General features: G+C 43.8%; 1 protein-coding gene across 2 annotated transcripts in view; it reads left to right on the forward strand.

The window, feature by feature from the left end:
* Positions 1 to 23,573, forward strand: part of cdk19 (cyclin dependent kinase 19) — a 45,054-nt gene extending 21,481 nt beyond the window's left edge. For both annotated transcript variants that reach the window (XM_031861460.1, XM_031861461.1), the window contains exons 4-13: positions 224 to 364; positions 10,040 to 10,097; positions 10,893 to 11,024; positions 12,528 to 12,671; positions 13,176 to 13,245; positions 13,353 to 13,425; positions 14,218 to 14,315; positions 14,507 to 14,585; positions 17,541 to 17,789; positions 19,186 to 23,573. In XM_031861460.1, the coding sequence (XP_031717320.1) occupies positions 224 to 364; positions 10,040 to 10,097; positions 10,893 to 11,024; positions 12,528 to 12,671; positions 13,176 to 13,245; positions 13,353 to 13,425; positions 14,218 to 14,315; positions 14,507 to 14,585; positions 17,541 to 17,789; positions 19,186 to 19,311 (1,170 nt within the window). In that variant the 3' untranslated portion in view covers positions 19,312 to 23,573. The remainder of the gene's footprint in view (positions 1 to 223; positions 365 to 10,039; positions 10,098 to 10,892; positions 11,025 to 12,527; positions 12,672 to 13,175; positions 13,246 to 13,352; positions 13,426 to 14,217; positions 14,316 to 14,506; positions 14,586 to 17,540; positions 17,790 to 19,185) is intronic.
* Positions 23,574 to 23,877: the final 304 nt, after the last annotated feature.

Consider the following 23,877-nt stretch of genomic DNA (forward strand, 5'->3'; position numbering starts at 1 on the left):
CACATTCAACGCTGCACGTGTGTATAACCGATGTAACCTAACATTTTCAAAATAAAACTGATTTACTCTGCCACATTAGAATTACAATAAGCATAAATCACAGCATTACAGTTTTTATTTACCAGGCACCACCAAGGTGTGGAGAGGCTGTTTTTTTTGTTTGTTATTTCTGTGAATGTTGTAGCCACACGGTCCGAACTGACGTGCCTCACTGCCCTCGTAGCACATCATCAAGTTCCATCGCGCCTCCAAGGCCAACAAGAAGCCCATGCAGCTGCCCCGAGGGATGGTGAAGTCTCTCCTATATCAGATTCTGGATGGGATCCATTACCTCCATGCCAACTGGGTGCTCCACAGGGATCTGGTGAGCTGCTATATTAGCTGTGCTGCTCCAGTTTCCCTTCACTGACCCACCACCTCCAGCACACACTGCACTCCGTCCCGGAGCCGTTTCCGACAACGTTAACGTCACGGACACACCTATGTTTGTCTTATGGCAGCCATGTGTGGCGTCAATACACCAGGCCACAAAAAGGAAACCTGACAAATAATGGAGCTTTGTGAATGTGGTTAAATGGTTAAATTCAGATGTGTAACCATTTTAAAAGATAGACGTTTCTTGATTAACATTTGAATTAAAATGGCAAGGACTCGCTTAAACAAAACAAAGACCTGGGTCTCGATATACAAACTCGTGTTCTAAAGAAATAAGGGGCAGCATTTCACCTCTACTACTCTATAGTAGTCTATACAAACTAGATGTACAACCATCAGTTACATACATAAATACATAACAGCACTGCAAGAATACGTTAAATTTGACTGCTGAAACTCTGAGAGCAGGTAATTATAAAACTGATATAAAATCTTTACGTGTGGCGTCGGCCTATAGTTTACGTAAGCCGTCTGTGTTTAGCATGCCACCAACCAGGGGGCTGTATGGTCTGTGTACTTTTTTTGATACCCAGAGGTCTCCCAGAGCCCTCCTCCCGGGGAAGTGGTCTCCTAAGGACGAAACAAAAATACAGCCTTCGTAACACGAACGAGGACGGGTCCTGGACGCTACTCTTTCCTTCATTTCATTTTCGAAAGTATTTTGAAGTATTCCAAGAATTTATTTACTGCCATGGTTACATTGCCTCATCGTTCAACTGAATAAAGCATAATGATGACACTAATAAGAATTTAATACAAAGCAGCTCACATTTTCTCCAAACTGCTACTTATACTAATGTTGGTTTGTGTGCAAATCAGACGTTCAAATAAAGTAAAGAAAGTGATGGTAGGCCAAAGAAATCAATAAATTAGCCCACATTCTCTGAACACAGAATGAATCAGAGTTTAAAATGATAACATTGGAAATATGTTCCTATCACATGCTGAAGTTCATTCTGTTGATATCTCTCACCACGATAGTGGCTGAAAACCAAAACTAAATCTAAATCTTTGCCACACTTTGGTCACACTGACCCATTTCAACCAGCAGAGCTGCGTTATTTCAGTGAAGGTGTTGTTTTGTCTAGCTGTGGTGTATTATTATGAGTCTGATTGCGATGGCCGAAGAGCAGAACGTCCTGATCTCTGAATGTTGTCTGATTCTTGTCTAGCCTTTAACCTGGCTGATACACACGGCTGGTTCCTGTGAGATTCTCTCCACCTTGGTTTTCCCACAGTGCTTTGGTTAGAGGGAGACTTCTTTCCGTGAAGCTGAGAGTCAGACTGGAGGCAGAACACAAGGCCTCTCATTGTGTGTCTTCAAATTTCTGTTTAGACGGCAGATTGGCAGGAATTAAAAGAAACCATTGAGTCCATTTTGCCACTAAATTAAGTGTTGCATTGACTTAAGCTAGTCAAGATAACCTTAGCTAAGCTGGTTGAAGTTTTTGCAAGGGTTAGCTCAATGGCTATCAACCCCCTTATCTGGTCAATAATATCAATAGAAACATGAGGCGTGTTTTTCTTTGTTATTTTCTTTTTCATTTCTTTTGAAAATGCTGAGTAATGATAATGGTATAAAAAAACGAGACCTTTTGGCTAGTGCATGCAAGCATTCCCCACTGGCTAGCTCATGGCCGTCAAGCTGCACTGCTCTCATGCGGCAATTACAGCTAATAATGCTGTCCTGACCAACTGCGGTATTGTGGAAGCGTAGCTCCCATCATCCGGTCCTTCCTGTGTTAAACACTGTTAGCTGTCTCAGCACCGTCATTGTTGTTTGCACTGTTAGCGCTGTTAGCACCGTGAGCTCCTAGCAGCTGGCTCAGCCGTCTCCATGTTCAGAGCCATGTGGAGGCAATAGATATTCTCTGAATTTTGTATTGAGCACCTTTAATGTTTTATTTTAATTACAGCACAGATAAACTGTGATTTGAGTGCACAATTACAGTCACTTGATCGAGTAGAGCCATACAAGAGTACTCCACTGATTTAGCATTGCACTACTCACTGTCAGAATTAGAACCAGAGATACAAGTTATTTTTCCTTGTCAAAACTTGCCGCTGAGGTTAACCACAATGCAACCTTGACAGCTGACCCTGTGGTTCAGATATTTATTAGTTTCATCTATTAGCATGATTCAGGTGTGTTATGCTAGTAGCGGCTAACAGCATGATTCAGGTGTGTTGTGCTAGTAGCGGCTAACAGTATGATTCAGGTGTGTTGTGCTAGTAGCGGCTAATAGCATGATTCAGGTGTGTTATGCTAATAGCGGCTAAAAGCATGATTCAGATGTGTTATGCTAGTAGTGGCTAATAGCATGATTCAGGTGTGTTATGCTAGTAGCGGCTAATAGCATGATTCAGATGTTTTATGCTAGTGGCAGCTAATAGCATGATTCAAGTGTGTTATGCTAGTTGCGGCTAATAGCATGCTTCAGGTGTGTTATGCTAGTAGTGTCTAACAGCATGATTCAGGGGTGTTATGCTAGTAGTGTCTAACAGCATGATTCAGGGGTGTTATGCTAGTAGCGTCTAACAGCATAATTCAGGTGTGTTGTGCTAGTAGTGTCTAACAGCATGATTCTGGGGTGTTATGCTAGTAGCGGCTAATAGCATTATTCAGGTGTGTTATGCTAGTAGTGTCTAACAGCATGATTCAGGTGTGTTAGGCTAGTAGTGGCTAATGTAACCAGGAGCTGATGTAGTCCGATGTCTCTATGATGTCACTTGAGTCAGCGCCCTCTTGTCACACTAAAGGATGGAAGGCCTTGATCTAATTTTTAAACGTGCAGTAGAAGTACCCAACACCTGAAAACAGACACTGATGTGTAAAATCAGTGGAGTTCTCCTTTAAGATGTTAAAATGTTTTTCCATATCAATGTGGTCCAGATCAGAATTCAACCAGTGAGACTCCATTCTGCAGAACCATCAGATCTGTCTCATGTGAGATACAAAAACAAACAGAGCTGGAACAATTTCCATTCTCTCATATCTGACTGTGTGCTATAAAACTCCCACAGCCCATCTGTGTGTGTGTATGTGTGGCTCACTCTTATCTCTCAATGCATCTGTCACTCACAGCGAGGAACATTTGTGCCTCTGCTTGAAAGTATAATCAACCAAACACATCCGATTATGTGGCAAAACTTTAATTTGATTATCGCGGTCAGTGCTTTGATGTCAGATGATCCGGAGGGAGGCTATTTCCAGATAATTCTCATGAGAGAATGAAGGACTTTAGATGATACGGTCTGACTGAAATGTAGATGAGACGACGGTTGATTTCTCAGAATACACTGGCTTCAGAAGTCAGAAAGCAGTCACACAGTTCAGGCGTCTATCCATCTACAGGGGTTCTATCTTCTTTGAATAAGGTCATCCACTCTTATACAATCCCTAAATCCTCGGTGATCATGTGGTGGCTGGACATCACATTACATAAACCTGCAGGGATCAGAGAGCGGGCTTTCACCATCGGCCTCTCTCTGGTCATCTACCAGAGAGATCTCTGCAGGCATCAAATGCTCTGTCTGTACAGCGGCGCCAAGGAGGCTATTGTCGAGCTGAAATGACAATGTGTTGAATACAAATGTGCTGACTCTGCTTTTGAGGGATTCAGTCAGTTTTAAATGGTGAGTCAATCGAGTCATTCCCAGAATCTGACGTCAGAAAGTAAGTCCAGTAAATGACCAAGGTAACACACACTGTAGTCCTGTTGCACAAGTTGATCTCAAACCCTCCAGACTTGCGTTTTACATCGGCTGTGCTGCTACAAGTCATTTTGTTCACTTACTGGCTTTGGCACAGAATTTGTCACCTTTTAGGCTCAACCAGCTGTATCTGTCTAAATAGAGGGTCCAACATGAGTGACCAGCGTTACATGCATGGGTCATCACATTAACTCAAAATGATAAAAGATATACAGTTTACCCGAGGGCCAGAAAATATTCACATTTGAAAAGTTGGACTCAGTGAAGGTTTTGCTTAAATAATGACTTGAATGATCATGTAAATGAAAGTTCTATGCTTGGCTGATGAAAATACTATACTGTATATGTACAGTACCGAAAGCCTTGCTGTCCCACAGTCCCACTCCAGCAACTTCTAGACTGTATATAATAAGTGGATGTAGTCGCCATTACGTCACCCATTGCTTTGTGGACTAGGGTTTTGAAGCCCCAAGTTTGGCATTTCGGCCGTCGCCATCTTACTTTATGGCAGTCGCCATCTTTGTTATTATCTTTCGCCACCTTGGTTTTTGTCCGTCGCCATCCTGTTTTTTTATGGAACCAGAAGTGACATAAGAGGGTGGAGCTTAGTACAACAGAAGGCTGAACAAAATTTTTTTTTTGGGCCGTCGCCATCTTGGTTTTTGACCGCCAGCATCCTGTCTTTTCATGGAACCAGAAGTGAAACAAGAGGGCAGAGCAAAGTACAACTGAACTCTGAACAATAATTATTTTTTAGGCGACCAAAACTTTACAATTCACTGTCATGACCTGGAAACACACTGTCAAAGTTCTAAGATGAAAACACAGACAACATGCAGACACTGTAAATGGTGTTTAGAACATTTTTATCTTCAACGATAATGACGCACTAATCAAAAACGGGGCCATCTACAAAAGGTTTGCATGATTTTTTGTTTCAGGATTGTGCAAATCCTGCACACAAAAAACCCCAAAAGAAACCCTGTAACTCTTAAAGCACCCTCAAAGGGATAAATGCCCTGGTAACTGTGCTGCCAAGCTAATAGTGTCTCAGTGCTCCTGTGCAGAGCAGAGTACTATGAGTGGGAAATCCCCTCTCCTTCACAACAACATAAACTCTCCCACTGGAGCGGTGCGGTTGTTTGGCTCCCTGAAGGTCACACCACATCTTATCTGAGCACCAACTCTTCCGGCCTCTTAATAACTATTTTCATTGCAGGCGGATGGAATTCTCCATTGTCATACTTTTATCTGACTCTGTTCTGATGTATGGCAGTCGGTGCCGCTATTTTGCTGTCTCATTGCCAGGGCTTCCTGCCATTGTGTCCAAAGAGCTCCCTAAATTCTCCCCCTTCTACAACTGGGCCTTTTTTGGTTCTCGTTGCTGGTCGGATAATCAATCTCTGTGCAGGTGCCTGGCACTTTGTCAGCTTTCTCTCTGTCTCTGTTGGTGGATAACAAATCAACATTCATAGTGAGCGCTTTATGGAAAATTCCCCCAAGGCCTCGTATTGCTTTCATAGTTTATACATGAAAGCTGCACATCTGGCATTGAGTTATGATGTTAATGCATGTGAGAGGAGGAGCATCAAGACAGAAATGTAATCTGCTGCCGTCTGTTTGAGCTGTGGGGAGAGGTGGCCCTACCAGCTCATCCTCCCATGGCTCCGCTGCTTCTGCTGTTACGTAACGGTGCGTTCGCGCTGGTGTGCAGCTTGCTCTGCGCCGCAGGTACCAAGCATGTGTTTGCGTTGCACCACTGCATAGCTCTCCCATCCCCCCCCGCTCGTCCTGCCATTCCTTCGTTCCCTTTTCCCCTCCCCATCCCCACCCACCGCTACCCACCCCCACGGGGCTTATGTAACAGCCTCTAGCTCGCGAGCCAAGCCCACCGCCCTGCCTGGCTAGCTGAGTCAAGATGCTGACTTAGCAGCTTTGCAGGCCAAAGCAGAAAGCTTCTCAGCAGACTGTACCAACAAATCTCTGCCGGGGGGAGGGGGGGGGAGGGGGGGTGATTGCGGTAAATCCCGACTATACTATATTTACTGTACTGTATACGTACAGTACTGTATGCCTGCCGGTCTCACACAGTCACGCTGCAGCAGCACTGGACGGATGCTGATGCTGCTGCTGATGTTCTGTGCATAGCAACAGCACAGCTGCTCGATGAGTGCATTTTGGATGTTCAGAATGCAGTTAACATGTTTCTATTCTCAATGATTCAAATGAACAATGAGTATTATACTCTTTAGGCCTTGTAGTATTATTGTTTTTATTTACTTTGTATGGAGAGAGAATGTTGTTCCAAGTGAAATTACTGTCAAACATCATCCCAAGGAGAATCATGTACTATCATACCAACCGTCATTTCTTTGGCTGTAGGTCCGTCCTACAGCCACTTACGAAAAAAACAAAACAACAAGGTCATTAGGGCATTTATGTCTGTTGCTATTTATTATTAAAAAATATTTAGCTGATGCTGTTGAAGACTCCTGCAGTTGGGTTCACTTGGCCCAGACTCAGGAAAACAATGATGCCTTGTTGCCTTTTAGTTGTAGTTTGGGTCATGGTCACACTCACTCATAACCAAGAGGAGTAACAAGTCACATGACACCATAACAAACAGACAGGATCGAACTAAAGGTAAAGAAAAAGGTTTTATTTCTCTGAAGAGTCCTTTCCATAATGTGTTTGGACGCTTCTAGCAGAAACAAGCACTTTTAGCTGAACGTCCATTGACAGTGAGGAGTTGCCTCGAGCAATCGGGGCAACTCCTCACTCTTCCCACAGTGTTCTCCCTCCGCACTCGACCAATTTCTAAAACCGTTGTCCCCATTAGTCACTTATACACCGTTTCCACCAAAATTAGTGCGTATATGCAGGGTTTTTAAACACGAGGAAACCCGCTGAAAATAGGCGATAGACTCCTTTCCCAATGCCAGGCGACAAGTATGACTTTCTGCTTTTTATCTCTGGTGTGTCACATTCGATGTCACGGCCACATCGGCCGGTGTTACGTCAAAGTCTGTTTCCCCGTCGAATAGTGTTTGTCTCTTGTAACCTTTCCCACTGAAGACAAAAGCCAGATGTTAATGAGTTTTTTGTTCAATGGGAAAGGGGCTTTATACGCACAAAAATGGGGTCCAGGTTGAAAAATAGCGAAGTTACTCCTTATTGGGAAAGAACAGAACCGAACAGGTAAACACTTCAGAGTTGGTTTGAACCAAGAACGAAGCCTCAAGTTCGGCATTTTGGGCGTTGCCATCTTGTTTTTGTTTTTTTTGCAACCTGTGAATGGATGTGACCATATTTGGACTGTGGAGGAGTGACGTAGAGACGCCGTGTACGGCTCTGGTAGTGTAGCCCAGACCTAAAGCATCCCCTGCTCTATGGTTTATTTGACTCTAAATGGACCATAATTTACTAAATGAATGAAACTAGAGATTGAGACCATAAACTCATGTTTACAATGTTTACTGAGGTAATAAATCAAGAGAGAAGTAGAGTCATTTTCTCATAGACTTCTATACAACCAGAGGAGTCGCCCCCTGATGGCCATTAGAGAGAATGCAGGTTTAAGGCACTTCACTTTTAGAAACGGAGGTTGCCTCCTGATAACGAGGCAAACTACAAATAAAGCTGAAGAAAAAGACCACTGACAACTGTGGCTTTAGTTCAGCCAACGGAGTTAGTAATGAAGGTTTCAAAAACAATTTGTCGCTGTCTATGTATTTATGTTAGATGTAAACAAGGGCAGCGCTCTTGGAAGGAGCTGCAGACGAAGCTTTGCCGCAGCACCACATGTCGGCGTGATCTTTTTAGACGAGGTTCAGAAGGTAATGCAGGAGATGCAGCATGATGAAAAGTGAGTGCACCTTTGCCTGAACAGCGCACAGGGGTTCATTGTGACACTCGAAGTGGACCGGCGGTTGTTGATGGCCCTGTCAGCCTGTTCATCAACAACTTGCACAAACTATTGCATAAGTGCGCCTCTGGCTCCTGAACTGGCCCAGTTTGTGGGACAAAAAATGTAGATGGTTTTGTAAAAGCGGGCCACGTCCCTGAAGATCGAGTTGAGCGGTCCTCAGGGGGATGGAGTTCATTTCCCCCCGGCTCCTGATCCATTTATGAAACTAACCAACTGTAACAGGTTGATTTTAGCTGGATGAATTCAAAAGGAAGACTCAATTTTGGGGGCGTGAAACACAATTTGGTGCATATTCCCAAGTAAAAAGCAGCAATAACAACAGCAATATGTATTTTTGCTTCCTTCCCCCGGCTGTAATGCTGCATGCTCATTTTGCATTTTGAAGAGGCACCGACGCTCGCTCAGGCCTTTGACTGGACATTCGAGAGCTAATAACTAAAACAGCCAATATGGCGTATTAATTCAGTTAGGCCTGTTTAGAATATGAAAGAGGAGCTGGTGAGCCTGAACTCCTCGGGCCTCTTAAGAGCCGTCTGCCTTTGTGTTTGCCGTTCGCGCCGTGTCGTGTCGCGGGCACGAATAATAGACCTCATTATTGCCGTGGTTTCCGTGGCAACGGGACGTGTTTGCCAGGCAGATCTGAAGTTTGCCGAGCCGGAGGGTTCACGTTCGCACCGGCGCCCCGGGAGGGTCGACCGGGCCGTTTGGCAACGAGCAGAAACTGCATCCGACCGCATTAGAATGTACAACATCTCCCTCTGATTCATGGCAGCAAGCTGTGTGTGTTTGTTTGATGCCCATTCAGTGGATAACAACACAGACTGTACTTCTAACCCATTATCATACGTAGGAAGCCTAACTGGTGCTCATTTCTTTACCGATCAAACACACAAATATTCTCTGGTGGGAATCTGTGGCTCTAAAGCTGCACGCATTCATTATTTCTTTATTGTGGCAATAGATCAACTCAAAATGTGCTGCCCGCTCAGCGCCGTACCACTAGCTGGTGGACACATAAAAATGCAGATATTGGACTTGACATGAGTCAAGGAGACAAAAGCAATGCTAATGTTGCTTTGTGTGTGCAGGATGTGTAAATGGGCAAACGTAGAGCCGCCCAAGAGGTCTTGTCAATCATGTTGAACATACAGGATCAGTGTTTGTTTGTTTAAATTTAGGAATGCGCCAATCCCGACTTTTTGCTATCCTAATCTAATCTAATCCTAACCTGGGTGTTTTTGTGTTGGCCGATACCAATTACCGATCTGGTACCAGTGTTTGATCAATAAGCTGTATGCCTCACTATGTGGAGGAGACTGGGATCATTCTCTTATGTGTGAGGCAACATCAGACCAATATCAGTATCGATGTCTTCCTGATTCAATCCTAAATGTCAGAAACATGAAAACGACTTGTATTTTTGGCTTCGTCCTCGCAGCCACTAGAAAACCGCTTCGCTGTGAGGAGAGCGGGCGGCAACTCTGGGGACGCAAACCTTCAGTCAGCTGCAGCGACTAGCATTCAGCCCCCTATTTCTTTTGGAGCATGTGGCCAGATAGTAAATTGGGCCTTTGAAACTTTTTGATAACCTCCTCAAACAGAACACACGGGGCTGTCTGTACCGTACGTACGTCAGTTTCGTCAGTCCCTTTTTTTAAACACTTCTGCCGCCCTTTTCATTTAGGTCAGTAGGCTTGCTTTTTTCACACGCTTTTACTCCCACATGCATACTTTTATTTGTTACAAACTCCTCTGTGTGCTTGCGTGGGCTGATTGCATCGGAATTTAAAGTGCACTTTCACAAAATGGCTAAGTAAACGACTGTGCACTCGTTTACTTCAGTAACCAACTGGGGAAGCCAATGCAAGCCGCTGTGCAGAAGTGCAACACGTGTAACGATAAGTGAGCACCAAGCGGTTCGTGTTCTACACCGGTGTCTAATAATTCTCTTCTCTGCTGCAGAAACCAGCCAACATCCTGGTGATGGGGGAAGGTCCCGAGCGAGGAAGAGTTAAAATCGGTAAGGAACATTTCCGTGAACAGCTCAGATTTGGGAAGTCGTGCAAATTAGAGACACCGCCAGTCGCCGCGGTGACAGCGGATCCACGAGGCCGTTGACCTGTTTGAGCGTCGGCTGCAGTGTACTGCTACTGTACTACTGGCTCAGAGGTCGGCGGGGAGCTCAGATCAGTGCTGTTGCGTAAGCCGGCTGGCCAGGGGACTGTTGAAGGGTAATGCTGCAACGCCCGGTGTATATTTATAAACCTCGTGCACACTGTGGTAGTACTAAGTTGTTGTTTCAGTGCTATTACAGGCTCACACGGTATTATATTTTACATATTTAGACATTTTCTCTGTGTGACTCCCTCTTACTTCAGTTCAGCTGAGAGTTTTGAGCTGTGACTTCTTGGCAGACAAGTACATATTCCTCAAAACAAGGCCTTTATTTATCAAACTGCTACAAGCGAAAGGACTCCAATTAAATATCAAAGAATTAAAGCCATTCATCAAATATCTCATTGCTTTAAAATGCTCTTAAATTAAAGAGGGAGGGGGAGAGGAGAATTCGGGGAATGACAGACAGACCAGATCAAGCGAAAGAAACGCTGTTGATTGAAGCTAGTTTTCTTGCTGTCAGCTTTAACTGTCGTGGTAGTTTTGATGGTGTTTGTGCTCTCTTGATTGATTCAGTATCAGTAGGTCAGTATCTGGGCTCCGGGCGCCCCCGGAGCCGGCAATCCCCCGACGGCGGTGGCCCCCGCCACTGTCTTTGTTTTCGCTAACGTCCTCCGTCTTCTCCACACTCCTCCCGCAGCCGACATGGGTTTCGCCCGACTCTTCAACTCTCCCCTCAAGCCGCTGGCAGACCTCGACCCGGTGGTGGTGACGTTCTGGTACAGGGCCCCCGAGCTGCTGCTGGGGGCCCGGCACTACACCAAAGCAATTGGTGAGTTGTAGCACGTGTCGACCAAGGTCTCACAGTGTCAACAGGAACACACATTCCTTCATTATCTATGGTCTCCATCGGTACTTAGCAGGTGTGTCTACACGTCTATATTTGTCATTCCTGGAACACGAGATAACACTGTGCTCGTCTGTGTGTGTGTGTTTGAGATTATCTCTAAATGTGTGCGAGGTGTGAAAGAGACAGAGAGACGTTTTACACAAAATAACATTTTCTCATCTAACTCTCCGAGCCAGAAAGCACAGGAGCCCATTTCCCAAAATGACTAACTTTTAACTTTAAAAGGATAACCCCACCTGAAATTAAGAATGCCAATGTGTTATCTCCACGTTCAAACGTTCAATCAGTATCTGTGAACATGAGCTACTCTCTCCCAGAGCCAGAAACCAGAGAAGTATTTATCATACTTGTAAATGTCAACAAGTGTAAAGTCTGGTGCTGCTCTAAAGACAATGAATGGGAGACTGATTTTGTCTTCCTTTTTTTTTAATACCCAAATGAGCTTTATTCTGTTGTAGTCTTCTCAGTCAGAACATTTTCCTGAGTGCTCTGTGTCATCTAAAACAGTGTTTACCCAAAAAAATGTTCCCGGGAACCAGCTTTTTAAAAATGACAAACCATCGCAACCCAAGTCACAACATGCCTCATGTATGAATTTGATTAATCACAACTTTGCTTGATGCATGTGTTGAAAATATATACACATGTTCAATACTTAATATATGAGACAAAATAAGTACAATTATCAGAACCATCCGAACATTCAGGCTCCTTCTTGAGGCTTAACAATGTACTGCAGATGTTAATGTATAATAAAAGACAACGGAAGAAATTCTGCATATTTATTTGGCTACCCTATAAAAGAAACACCTGTGACCCACCTGTGAGTCCCGACCCAGTATTTTTGAACAACTGATGAAGAACATATTTCCCAATTCATCATCTTTGGAACTGCTCCACATTTCATACTTAACATAATGTCACACATTTGAGTTTTAACACTCTAGTTTTTGGATTTGGAAGAGAGAGATGTTCATGTGTTTACTAATATTTTGTGGATGTTTTAGACCAAAGGAATAAATGTTCCTGAACCTTCATAGTTCAATTTGATTAATTGGCGTCCAATCCAATTACTCTGTATGTCAAAAACCCAATGCCCGGAAATATTTTTCTCACAGCAGAAACCAGGGGAGGAAATAGTTAAATAATGTTTCACTTCTTGCACATTTCAATTATATCATTAGAAAAATGAAAATATAATCAGCAATCATTGGGGTCAAAACTGCTCTTTAACTCTTGTGCATGGCGGTAATAAAACGGTAAAAAAGCTTAAACATAAAGTGCGTAACTAACTTTGATTTAAACCAGGCAGTCAATGCGCTGTAGCTAATGTACCTCAAGATAACTCAGACTAAGAGGCATTTGTGTTTGTGTTTGTGTGTGTGTGTGTGTATGTGTGTGTGTATGTGTGTGTGCATGCACCAGATATTTGGGCAATTGGCTGCATCTTTGCGGAGCTGCTGACGTCCGAGCCCATCTTTCACTGTCGCCAGGAAGACATCAAAACCAGTAATCCCTTCCATCACGACCAGCTGGACCGGATATTCAGCGTCATGGGGTTCCCTGCAGGTATGCACACAATGCACACAACCACAACCACACACAGGGCCAGTGTCAACCACCGGCATTGCACCGGTTTTCACACCGATATCATTTTATTTTGTGCTGAGGGGATATGGTTTACAACTGCCACATGAATGTCAAGTGCATCAAAGACAAAGCCTTACAATTCTGTTGATGAGATGAGACTGATACCAAAGAAGCCTGGTTCAAGGCTTTTGGAGCTGCATGTGACCTCTACACACTACACAGTCAGGGCTGAGTGACGAGGCTCCTCATAGTTTAGATTCAGACATCATTAGCTGTCTCTCAGCACCAGCAAATCAAGCACAGGGTCTTAACACAAGCATAGTTCTGTGTCAGCTTCAGTTTCACACACACTGTATAAGAAAGAAGTGCAGTAAGTGCAGAGATCTCTACTTCCAAAACAAAAAAGTCGTATGCATATAGTTTATGAAGTTGTATGTTTATTGGAGCTATGAACTCGGGTGTGTGTGCCTTTGTATTCCACAGATAAGGACTGGGAAGACATTAGGAAGATGCCCGAGTACCCAACGCTGCAGAAAGACTTCAGGAGGACAACGTGAGTGGATGCTGTGATGATCTGAAACTCATAGACCAACAAACAAAATATGAAATACAGTCAAACTGATTTTTCTTTTATGTATTGTTGTGTTTCTCATCTAACAGGTATGCAAACAGCAGCTTAATCAAATACATGGAGAAGCATAAAGTCAAACCGGACAGCAAGGTTTTTCTCTTGGTGAGCACACACGATCACCTGCACACATCTGAGAAATCGGGAGTCTGTTCCAACATTTTTGGAAATCCTGTTTGGTCCTTTGAAACTTTGCATATTGTGTTGCGCTGCGTTATGAATAACAACCATGAGGTACGATAAAAGATAGATTAACCTTGTTAACAGCTCTGTTTCGCCACGGGCTGCATTCACGCCAAATCAGCCGCTGAGGCGATTAGCACAGGGTGCTGCGATGTGGGAGTGCCGCTTAAAGTCGAGATTAAATCAAAAAATGCTTTTAGATCCCACCCTGTTAATTGATTGAGGCCACTGTTCCACTTGTGGAAAATGTGTCGGTCTCTTTGGAGTTGAAGCTGCACCTGGCAATGTTGCATAACTAGTTACTTGAAATGACAGTGAGGAGTAACTATCAAAAAAGAATGCTTAATAAAGCATGAAACATGTTATGCATGTATTGTTTAACACATTCATTTTTTTATAAAGCTTGTTTTTAAGGAGGTTAGAAATATGTGTGCGGTCCAAACTCTACAGTGAGTATGTATGGAGTTTGTTTTAGCAGTCTCCAATCAAATAAATTGCACCTACAATGTGTTTGTATGTACGCCTGCTGCATGAGAGACCCATTGTGCAGCTAAACTGTTCCAAATTTGACCTACGAACACCCTTAAACTCACTTGGAGTTGAACCGAAACAATGCAGAACATGTCCTCATACTTTCTGACGACACTGTGAATGGAAAAGTTCTGCAGACGCTGAACTACCTCGTAACACTGTGTTATTCTTCTCTGCCTTCAGCTCCAGAAACTCCTCACCATGGACCCCACCAAAAGAATCACATCGGAGCAGGCGCTGCAGGACCCGTACTTCCTGGAGGACCCGTTACCAACCACTGAGTGAGCCCTACTTTTACAAGAGGCTTTTCTTTTGCCTTGATTCAGCCAAAGTAAAAAACAGGCCTATTAGTGTAAGGATTTTTAATTTCTAACCTACGCCCCTGTGTTTTGTCCTGTGTTTGTTGGTTGGTATGTAGGAATCAGATTGGTAACATTACGTTAAATAACCGATTCTCTGCGATTGTCTCTAGTGTGTTTGCCGGGTGTCAGATCCCCTACCCAAAACGAGAGTTTCTAAACGAAGACGAGCCCGAGGAAAAAACAGAAAAGGTAATTATACAGCGCTGACGAAAACAAGTCAAGTGTCCACTCTGCCAATTTCACGTCATTACATCCAACCGTCTCTTAAACTCAGGACACATGCTGCAGATTGTTGTTGTTACTACGGCCACAGAGAATAAACCATGGAGACAAATACTTTCAAATGTTACTTATGATCTTAAATCTATATATTACGAGCACAAATGTTATGTTATGGTGTTGCCCACTCTGTAAAGCTGGGTAGGCAGGTTGTTTTTGCTGTCCATGGGCAAAAATTCCATCATAACTAGGCCTTTAGAAATTGTAGCCTGTGGCAGGCCAAGCAGGGACAGTGGCTGGTCCTGAATCTGTTTAATCTCTTTCCCACTGTCTCCTTTTGGAAGGTTGGTGCCAGGGACCCGTCGAGCGGGGTCTGACACCAGATGTTTTGTTTGGGACATCCTTGGTTGTCTAGATGGGAGACCAGCAGAAGGTGGATTGAAGATGTCTGTATAGATTGGTAGATGGGGGGGGGGATCTTTGACCTTTTGGAGCATCCTTTGGTGTTGATCAAATGGTCCCGGTTGTGATTTGCATGGTTGTGTTAATCTGAGCATCCACATGGTTTGTATGGGGTGACCCGGACCAAGGGTCAAGGGTCGGGTCGTGGGCGTGCTTCAGCTTGAGTCTGCTCGGTTGGATGTTAATGTCTACGGCAGCTTTTGCGTTTTGGAGGTGGAATACACTGGAGACCTGAGCTTGGTTTTCAGGCACCAGGTTTTGCTAGTATTGGTCCAGTTTGGAGGTCTTCATGGAGCACCTGCTGTAGCGAATGAAAATCTGGTGCTCAGGTTGCCAGGTTGGTATCATTGGCGTAGATGAATTTGCAGGATTAAGTGTTGGGTAAGTCGTTCGTATAGGGGTTAAACACGGGTCCTGATGCTTATGGGACCTTGTATGTCTGTTCTCCGTGTTACATTTAATAAAATAGCGTTACATTAGGACAGTTTATGCTGCTCGTTTGGATCATCAGTGTCCTCCCTGTTCTTTGAACTATTTTTACAGTGTAGTAAATCCCTATGTGACTTTGCCAGAGGCAGGGACGAGCAGAAACATGCAGAAGATAAGTGCCTCTGTATTGGTTGCTACAGTTACTTTTAGTTACAAACATCTGACGAGCAGACATGACATGATAAGCTAATAGAATACAACACATTGCTAAAAACAACACAAACATTCAGACGGGAGTTGCTCACTGTTCCAAATGTTCCATCACATATTGAAAAGATTTAGAGCCAAAACATTACATTACATGACATTACAGTCATTTAGCAGACGCTTTTATCCAAAGCGACTTACAATAAGTGTATTCAAAATAGGTATTCAAGAGAACTACTAGTCACCAGAAGTTATAAGTGCATCTCGTCAATACCAGTGCACACTATATTTAGAATATTTAGGCCGTTAGATCGTTAGTTAACGTTTCCGACCGGAAACTGAAGCCTTTATCTATGCTGCTGCCAAAGCCACCAGACCTGTAAATTTACCTTACAGAACACGGGAGTGTTATTGTGTGACTTTGGTTAGTTTAACTAACCGAGTCTGGTTTTTGGGAGCATGGACGGATACAACGGCTACAGTTCACTGTTGAGAACTTTGGCATGGTAAACCGGTAAAAATATTCGTACACTTAAACTGATATAAATTAAATACATTTTTAGGTGGGCCTTTCTCTTAGGGGTCTAAAATACGCTTTACTGCTGCTCCCGTTGCTCCTGTGGTGGTACTCTTGTCTGTTTCTCCAAACTAGGGGCACACCATCATCTACATTGACTATGGATAAGTACCTCATACAACCCCACTCCAAAACATCTGCATTATCCCTTCAATGATTCAAAAATTCCTCCTCCTAAATGGGTTCTTTTATCGTAATCCAAAATCTACCATCTTATTTTGGACCGTGAGTCATTTTTCCAATAAAGACCATGGTAGTAGAAATAGTTCACTAGATGAGGCAAATCAAATAAATTGTGTTTTAGGCAGTCGGAGCGAGAGTCTGTTGTCCTCTTATGGTTCAATCACATGGAAAGCTTAAAGGGCAGATTCCTAAATAAACGTCTCCGGGCAACAAATCCTGCAGCGTGACCCCGTCAGCTGGCTTCTTTTAAGAACGTAAAAACATTTGTGTAATAGACGGTAGGCCTCCATGACTATCACCAACACGCACATAAACTGATTATGGGAACCATCACTTTTTGTTTAAACACGCAAGCAGGTGGTTTTGAACCGAGTTACTGAGGGTTTCTTTTTTGTCTTATCAGTTGGAAAGTCATTCCTTGTGTTCAGAAGTTTCTCTTCACTGTGATTATGTTACTATTACGCAGTAAAGTTATGAGTTAGTACGCAGCGGCCGAGTAGCACTGTTCCCCGTAGGTCATCCGCTGACTTCTGGGAAGTGAAGAAAAGTTTGGTTATCCAGACTTCATGTAGCGTTAGCGTGCTATACCCGACATCCAGCAGCCAAAGTGAGCTGCAGTCAATCAGCCGGACTGCAAAATCTGCTTGTTTATTACATTTTTTTTATTATCGAAGGTATAGCCTTTCCAAATTCCACCAAATTCGACACTGCACTCCTTTATGTCCCCAGTAATACACCTGCCAAGTGTGAAGTAGAACGGATGAGCGGCTATCGAGATATGCAAAGGACACGCACGCAGACAGACAGAGAGTCCTTGCTTTATAGTTAGATAGTGATGTGTTGATAAGAATAAGTTAGATTGCATTTCAGTCATCTCAGTGGCAAAGCAGGAACAAAAAGCTGACAGATAAAACTGGAGCGAGCAGACAGTAGAACAACAAGACTATTACAAGCAAGGGAATAAACTGATTTCAGACATGCTTCATTTTTTGGGTTTTCCTAATCAGCCAGACTTTGAATCACTTTTGCTACGCTTTTTATCGGTTTCCCTGTGTGTCCGTTCCCAGAACCAGACCCAGCAGCACCAGCAGACAACGGGTCAGACTCAGGCCCAGAACCAGCAGCAGACGGCAACCCAGCAGGCCCCCTCCCAGCAGAACTTGGCCCAAACCAACGGCACCGCCGGAGCGACGGGGGCCGCCGCTGCCGCCGGGGGTTTACAACACGGCCAGGACCAGGGGCCCCCCAACAAGAAACCTCGGATCGGGCCCTCTGTGGCCTCCTCAGGCACTGGTTTGCTACAGTCGGAGTACCAGGTTAGTGATTTTTATTAAGGTTGTCACTGGGGTGAGGATATGTCCATGTGTGATTGCTTGTACAATGGTTTGTGTGAAATATGTAGGTGAGCGATATTGATTAGCGAACACCAACTTTGAATATCAATGATTTACGTCTTGTAATAGTCTCCAGTTTCCCAAACGTAGCAATTTGAAAGACGTCACCTTGGATTCTGGGAAATTGTGCTTGGCATTTTCTGACCTTTGATTTCAGATTCATCAGAAAAATCATTGATTAACCGATGACAATATAGCTGAGTGAGGTTATAGATGCTCATTTTTCCTTTCCTTGGCTGTCTGTCACCTGCCAATGTGACAGATGGGGAAGATTTCTTCGGATGTATGCGGATGTTAAGGAATGGCAGCAGTGTATTCTACAGTGTGTGTGTGTGTGTGTTGGGCAGCTGCGAGGAAGATATAGATACACCAGACAACAACAGCTCGCTGATAAGAACCGCACATTCCACATTGTCCTGCTGACAGCTGTAGGCGTATCGCTGTGGTGCCCGGCCGCTAGCCTCTGTTCCGTACTCTGAGAAATCTAAGAGCCAAAGATAGAACAGTGAGGGAGAGGGTGCGATGAAATGAGGGCAGTGACGGGGGAGAGAGAGCATGTGTCAATGAGTGTAACTGAGCAGAGCACAAGTGGGATAGAGGTCACTGCCCGGCCCTATAAGTGTGCTGCGTTGGTGAGGCCACATGAGGGCGTCGCTATCAGGCGGAAGTATGTATATCACAGATGGAGGTGTGTGTATATATATACATGTTTGTGTATATAGCAGCGGCTGAGGCTGCATGTGAGACAGCTGCTCAGGCCTCAGCACACGTATAAATAAACCGGTGGAGCGGGCTGCCGACACACCAGGAGGTTCTTTAGCTGTCTCACTGCACCGTCACTGTCGCCGTCCTACTTCTTTCCCACTCATTGATCCCTTGTACCACAGGCTAAGCCCCCTCCCCCCCTCGACACACATCACTCTCCAATCATTCTCCTGAATAGATGCAGCGTAGCACACTGTGACCAGGGCTGGGTAGTGTAGACATGTATTGAGTTCAGCTGAGGTCCCGGCTTCCTGTCGTCCTGTGACTCAACTGATTTCAGATGTCCGGCTTTACTCTTATTTACTTTGTTCTCTGGTAAAAGAAAGAAAAAGGTTGGTAACACTCTTTGACGTTTGTAATTCATTATAAACATATTTTTTATTTCCTTCAGTGTGGCATGAAAGCATTGTGGATGGTTTAATCTAAAATCTGTTGGAAAAACAATAGACCCTAACATGACAAATTATGCCCCTTAGCATACACATAGCATACTGTTGGTTGCATCGTTTGAGATGCTCACTGTCCTGTTTTCTCCCCTCTGTTTTTTCGTCAGCACTCTGGCTCCCGCCACGGTTACCAAAGCAGCGTCCAAGGTTCCACTCAGCCCCAGGGCACCATGGGATACTCGTCATCGTCAACGCAGAGCTCCCAGTACTCCCACCAGACCCACCGTTACTGAGAATCCCCGTCACTCCTGAACCAGCAGAGGAGTCAGCTCCTCCTCCAGCCTTTCATCAACCTCAGCAGATGTCAACGCCCCCTCCCCCGGTTCCTGCCGTACCGGGTCAGACCTTCCTCCGTGCATTACATCATTCCAACTTTCAGACCTCCCTCACCTTTGACCTCTTTCCCCGACGGCCTTCAACGGCACTGCAACATGAAGGCAAAGCAGACATAAGGAACCGAAACAATCTAAAGAGAAGTTCCGTCTCGTCGGGCCAGTGGATATAATGTAAGATAGATGTGAAGGCGCCGCTCTCACACAGACTCAGAACCATGGCACTTACAAACACACCGTTCCTCACCAGGAAGAATTGCAGCTGTGTTCATATATGTACATTATATAGCACTTTTTTTCTATTTGATTTTTTTTTTCCTCCCGTATTTGCTTCGTTTACCTTTATAGATGTCATTGTAAATATTGTTACACGTGAAACACAGGAGGAAGAGCCCTTTACCGTCATCGCTAGTGTAATATTTACCTCGGATTATCAAAAGAAGAGTTTGAGCTAACCCGGTCCTTTTGAAGGAAAAACACGGTCACATGTTTCTACACAGAAAAACAAACAAAAAATCAGTACTTTAGCTGATGCAATTGCAGGGAAATAATAAATGCGCAATTTAACTTAATCTTCTTATTGTAGGGTTTCTATAGTTAGACCTCTCTTGATCTAGATTTGGGAAAGTGAGAAAAAAGGTTTTTTTACAGCTCTCAGTTCTGCATATTCTGATTCACTCCGCTACCTAGACAAGATATGACGGGCCGGTCTTCCTTTCCTCTGACGACAGCAGCCTTTTCTTTTTAAGGAGGTTGGACTCTTCTCGTTTGTGGCCATCAGCTCCGGACTATCTTTCTTGTTCTGGAGCTGCCGGTAGACACTTTGCTCTGACAACCATCTTACCGTGGACCCTCCTCACTTTCAAGGTTTCTGAACACAAACGTGCGCATTTAATAAACGTACAGGGCAGCTAACAGTAGGCCCTCCTCCTACTTATATGCTTCTTGAGACTGTTACTGCCTGATGTCAGATTGTTTTCTTAAAGGTTTTAATGTTATCATTGTTGCCCTTTGAGTGTGTGAGTGTGTGTGTGTACAGTATGTTTTTTTATGCATGGCGTCTATCCTTGGTATTAGTATACTGACCGCTGAACCGACTGGCAAAGAGCTGGAACAAATGTGTCGATGAGTTTCATCCTCTTCCACTCCGACCCTCCGGCCGAGCATTGGGCAGACAATTTGGTCGAGACTGGAGCTCACAGGCGATTGGTGCGTTCTGTGATACATGCCAAGGAGGCGGGAGCAACAGTAATGATGTAATGTCTATTACTATTAGCTATGTAAAGGCAGGACCTGGCCCATAGACATGCTCTGAATATTAGCGCTAGCGGGATGGCTTTGTCGCAGAAGCGTAGCCCCCCCCCCCCCCCCCCCCACTGTGGTTCCCCCACGGCTAAACACTATGATTTCTGACTGCACTGTTACCCTTGTTAGCACTGCCAGCGCTGTTAGCACAGTTATCACTGTTAGCAGCCCGGTTCAGCTGTCTCCATTTTGAGAGCTGTGTGGAGGCAATCCCGGCTCAGACTCTCAATCACAGACATGCTCTGAATGTCGTGTATAGCCCCCTTTTAAAGAAAAGCAGTGGTGAAATGCAATGAAGCACACTTACTTAAGTACTGCACTTAAAGGAATAGCTTGACGTTTTGGGAAATACGCTTATTCTCCATGTCTGTGCGCTGAAACATGAAGCTACAGCCGGTTAGCTCAGCTTAGCATAAGTACTAGACACAGAGGGAGCCAGGCTAGCAGTTTCCAGGTTTCCAATGTTTGTGCTAAGCTAAAAGGCTGTTGGCCGGTACAATTTTGATGGTACAGGTGCTTTACTTGAGTTTCTCCATTTCATGTTATTTACCGCTACTCCACTTTATTTATCTTAGAGATTGAATTCCTAGTTACTTAAAAAACTAAAATTGTATGTTTTCATTAAAACATTATTAAATTATGATATATTTTTCCCCGCAAATATCTCCTCAACGAGTTGATTTAGAATAACCCATTTATTTTTTCAAATAATCAAGTTTTATTTGATTATTCTAGTGCAGAGGCCGCTGCAGTCAGTTCATTTAACATGTACATTTCAAATAACAAGCAGTTCAAAAATACTCTTCATGCCCTAACAGTTTTTAGGACATAGAAATAGCCAGAATTGTATTTTAAAGATTGAGGCTTTTGTGCTGTTAGATTGAACTGCCGACAGCATATAAAGTAGTTCAAATGAGCTGCACTTCAAAAAGCAAAATAATCTTCATTACAGCACTTTTACCTTTAATACCTTGAGTAAATGTAGCTGAAAGTTACTCGTAAAGAGTACCTTTGTACTGTTATATTCTTATTTAGGTAAAGGATCTGTATACTGAAAATATAACAGACGACGCTCCCCACAAAACTCAAAGTGAGGCTGTTTTTTTTTTTTTTAACCCCTCTTCTATCCTTTTTTGTTTCCCCAAAACTTGCTCCATCCTCACTGGCCCTGCTCGGTCACGTGACCGGCCATCGTGCAGATTGTATTAAAGAACACACCCATTGACTCGACTGTAACTCTAACTGCTTTGCTCCAGTACAGGATAAGGAAGCACTGACACCTTGTGGCTGAAAAGAGAACTGGACCTTTGTCCTTTGTAACACTGCATTTATACAAGTTCACTAGAACATGGAAGACATGGGTGTTGTAGTATAAAACTGATAATATTATTATTGTGTCCAGAATTCCAGTCATGTCTCCCTGGTGCTGAAAGTAGCCTCCTGCTTGTGTCTCTAAATCTCTTCAGTGACTCCTCAGTATAACACAGCTGCATTATTAGTAATTTGCATTATTACAAAAATTTGTCTGAAGTTTTCTTATGAACAGAACCCAGAAGTTCAGCTTTCTATAAAGTTGATATGGCCCATGTATTAGCAAATAAGGACGTGTTTTTACAACTATTAGACATGGAGTCATATTTCTGTCTAATATTCACTCTCCTTTTAGCTCTGCTTTGGTCTCCAACTCCTCAATATATATATCTGGCTCTCTAGCTAGTTTCTCCCTCTCAACTCGTCAAACACCTACATTTGGTCAGTGGCTCTACGCTTCAAACTACGACGCTCTAGGGTCCCCTCTAGCGTCAGTTTGGACGTGTCTGGGACGGCGTGTCAGTTTCTACTTGTTACATGCAATGTGTCTTTTCAAAATAAACTTTCAACGTAGGTTTGCTTAGGTTTTAGGTCTACTGACGCAATTGGGATTAGGAAAAGATTGGGCTTTATGTTGTAAATCAATACGTTTGTTGCGTAACTGGCATTAGTTAAGAATGACAGTACCGTAACAAAAGTAAGGTATAATAAGTCAACTTTGTCTTGGTTTCACACAGGACATGGACAGCGGTCTCCTGGGTGAAAGTCCCGTGTTTGTTTGACTCCTCTAACCACCACCCTTCCCACACACTCTCTGTCTTGATACTATGTCAGTTGCTCTGACCGTCTCATAAGGATATTTATATTTAGTTGAAAGCCGGGTGGCTCGGTGCATCGCTATCAGATGCCAAGTGGGCACCGGCCAAGCGGCGGTATTTGAGTTGAGAGTGAGATTGGTGGGTTGACTTGACAGCTAGTTTTTTTCACTGAAAACAACTTCCTGCTGCTGGATGACAGCAGAGTTTTGCGGGGCTTGAAAACCAAAACAATGAACTAAACGAGGCTAAAGAAGCTCAGTAGATGCTTTGTGCGGATTCCTCACTATTAGCGACCCCTTTGACATCGGTGATTTGATCAATTGTCAATAAAAAAAAAATCGATGAGTGCAGCTTTAAAGCCAATTTTTCGGTAAAATGATGGAGACATAAAACATTTCGTCAGGGAGCTCTTCTCAGCGTCTGTTGTGTTAGTTGTAGGCAGATCCAGGAGGACGCGGTCTGCTCGCTCCTATGTGACGGGGGATCAAAACCAGCAGCTATTCAAAGGTTTTCTCCTCCCCTTAGTGTGAGTATTTGAAAGTCAAACTGAGTAGCAGCGGGGAAGACACTCTGTCGTCAATTCCTCTCTGCGCGCAAGCGAGGTGTCACGAGTATTATTGAGCGCGAGGTTCCTGGTGGGAGACAAGTTACTGTCAAACAACTCCTATGCAAAAAAAAATGTAATTCAAATAAAATCCCAGACTACAGCTTTCACTTCGGATGCTTATAGGTTTTTTGCAGTTGACGGGGTTTATCCTACCTTGATGGGTGTATTGTGTAAAACTTGTGTACATTAGTCCAAGACAGCGCTCACTTATGTCCTCTTTTTTTCACAGCATTTTAAAATGTACTCTAAATGAAACTATTGTAAAAGAAATATTAGATATATATATATATGGATAGTATGCGATCATATTTATTATTTCCATGCATCTATGGATAATACATGTGTTTTCTTAACTGTCCTCTGCCTTAACTATAGTAGCTATAGAAAAGGGACCTCTGCCCGACAAAGCAGGCGTCACTAGACCGT

The sequence above is a fragment of the Anarrhichthys ocellatus genome, unplaced genomic scaffold, assembly GCF_004355925.1.
Source record: "Anarrhichthys ocellatus isolate YVR2014 unplaced genomic scaffold, GSC_Weel_1.0 scaffold25, whole genome shotgun sequence".
Classification (NCBI taxonomy): Eukaryota; Metazoa; Chordata; class Actinopteri; order Perciformes; family Anarhichadidae; genus Anarrhichthys; species Anarrhichthys ocellatus.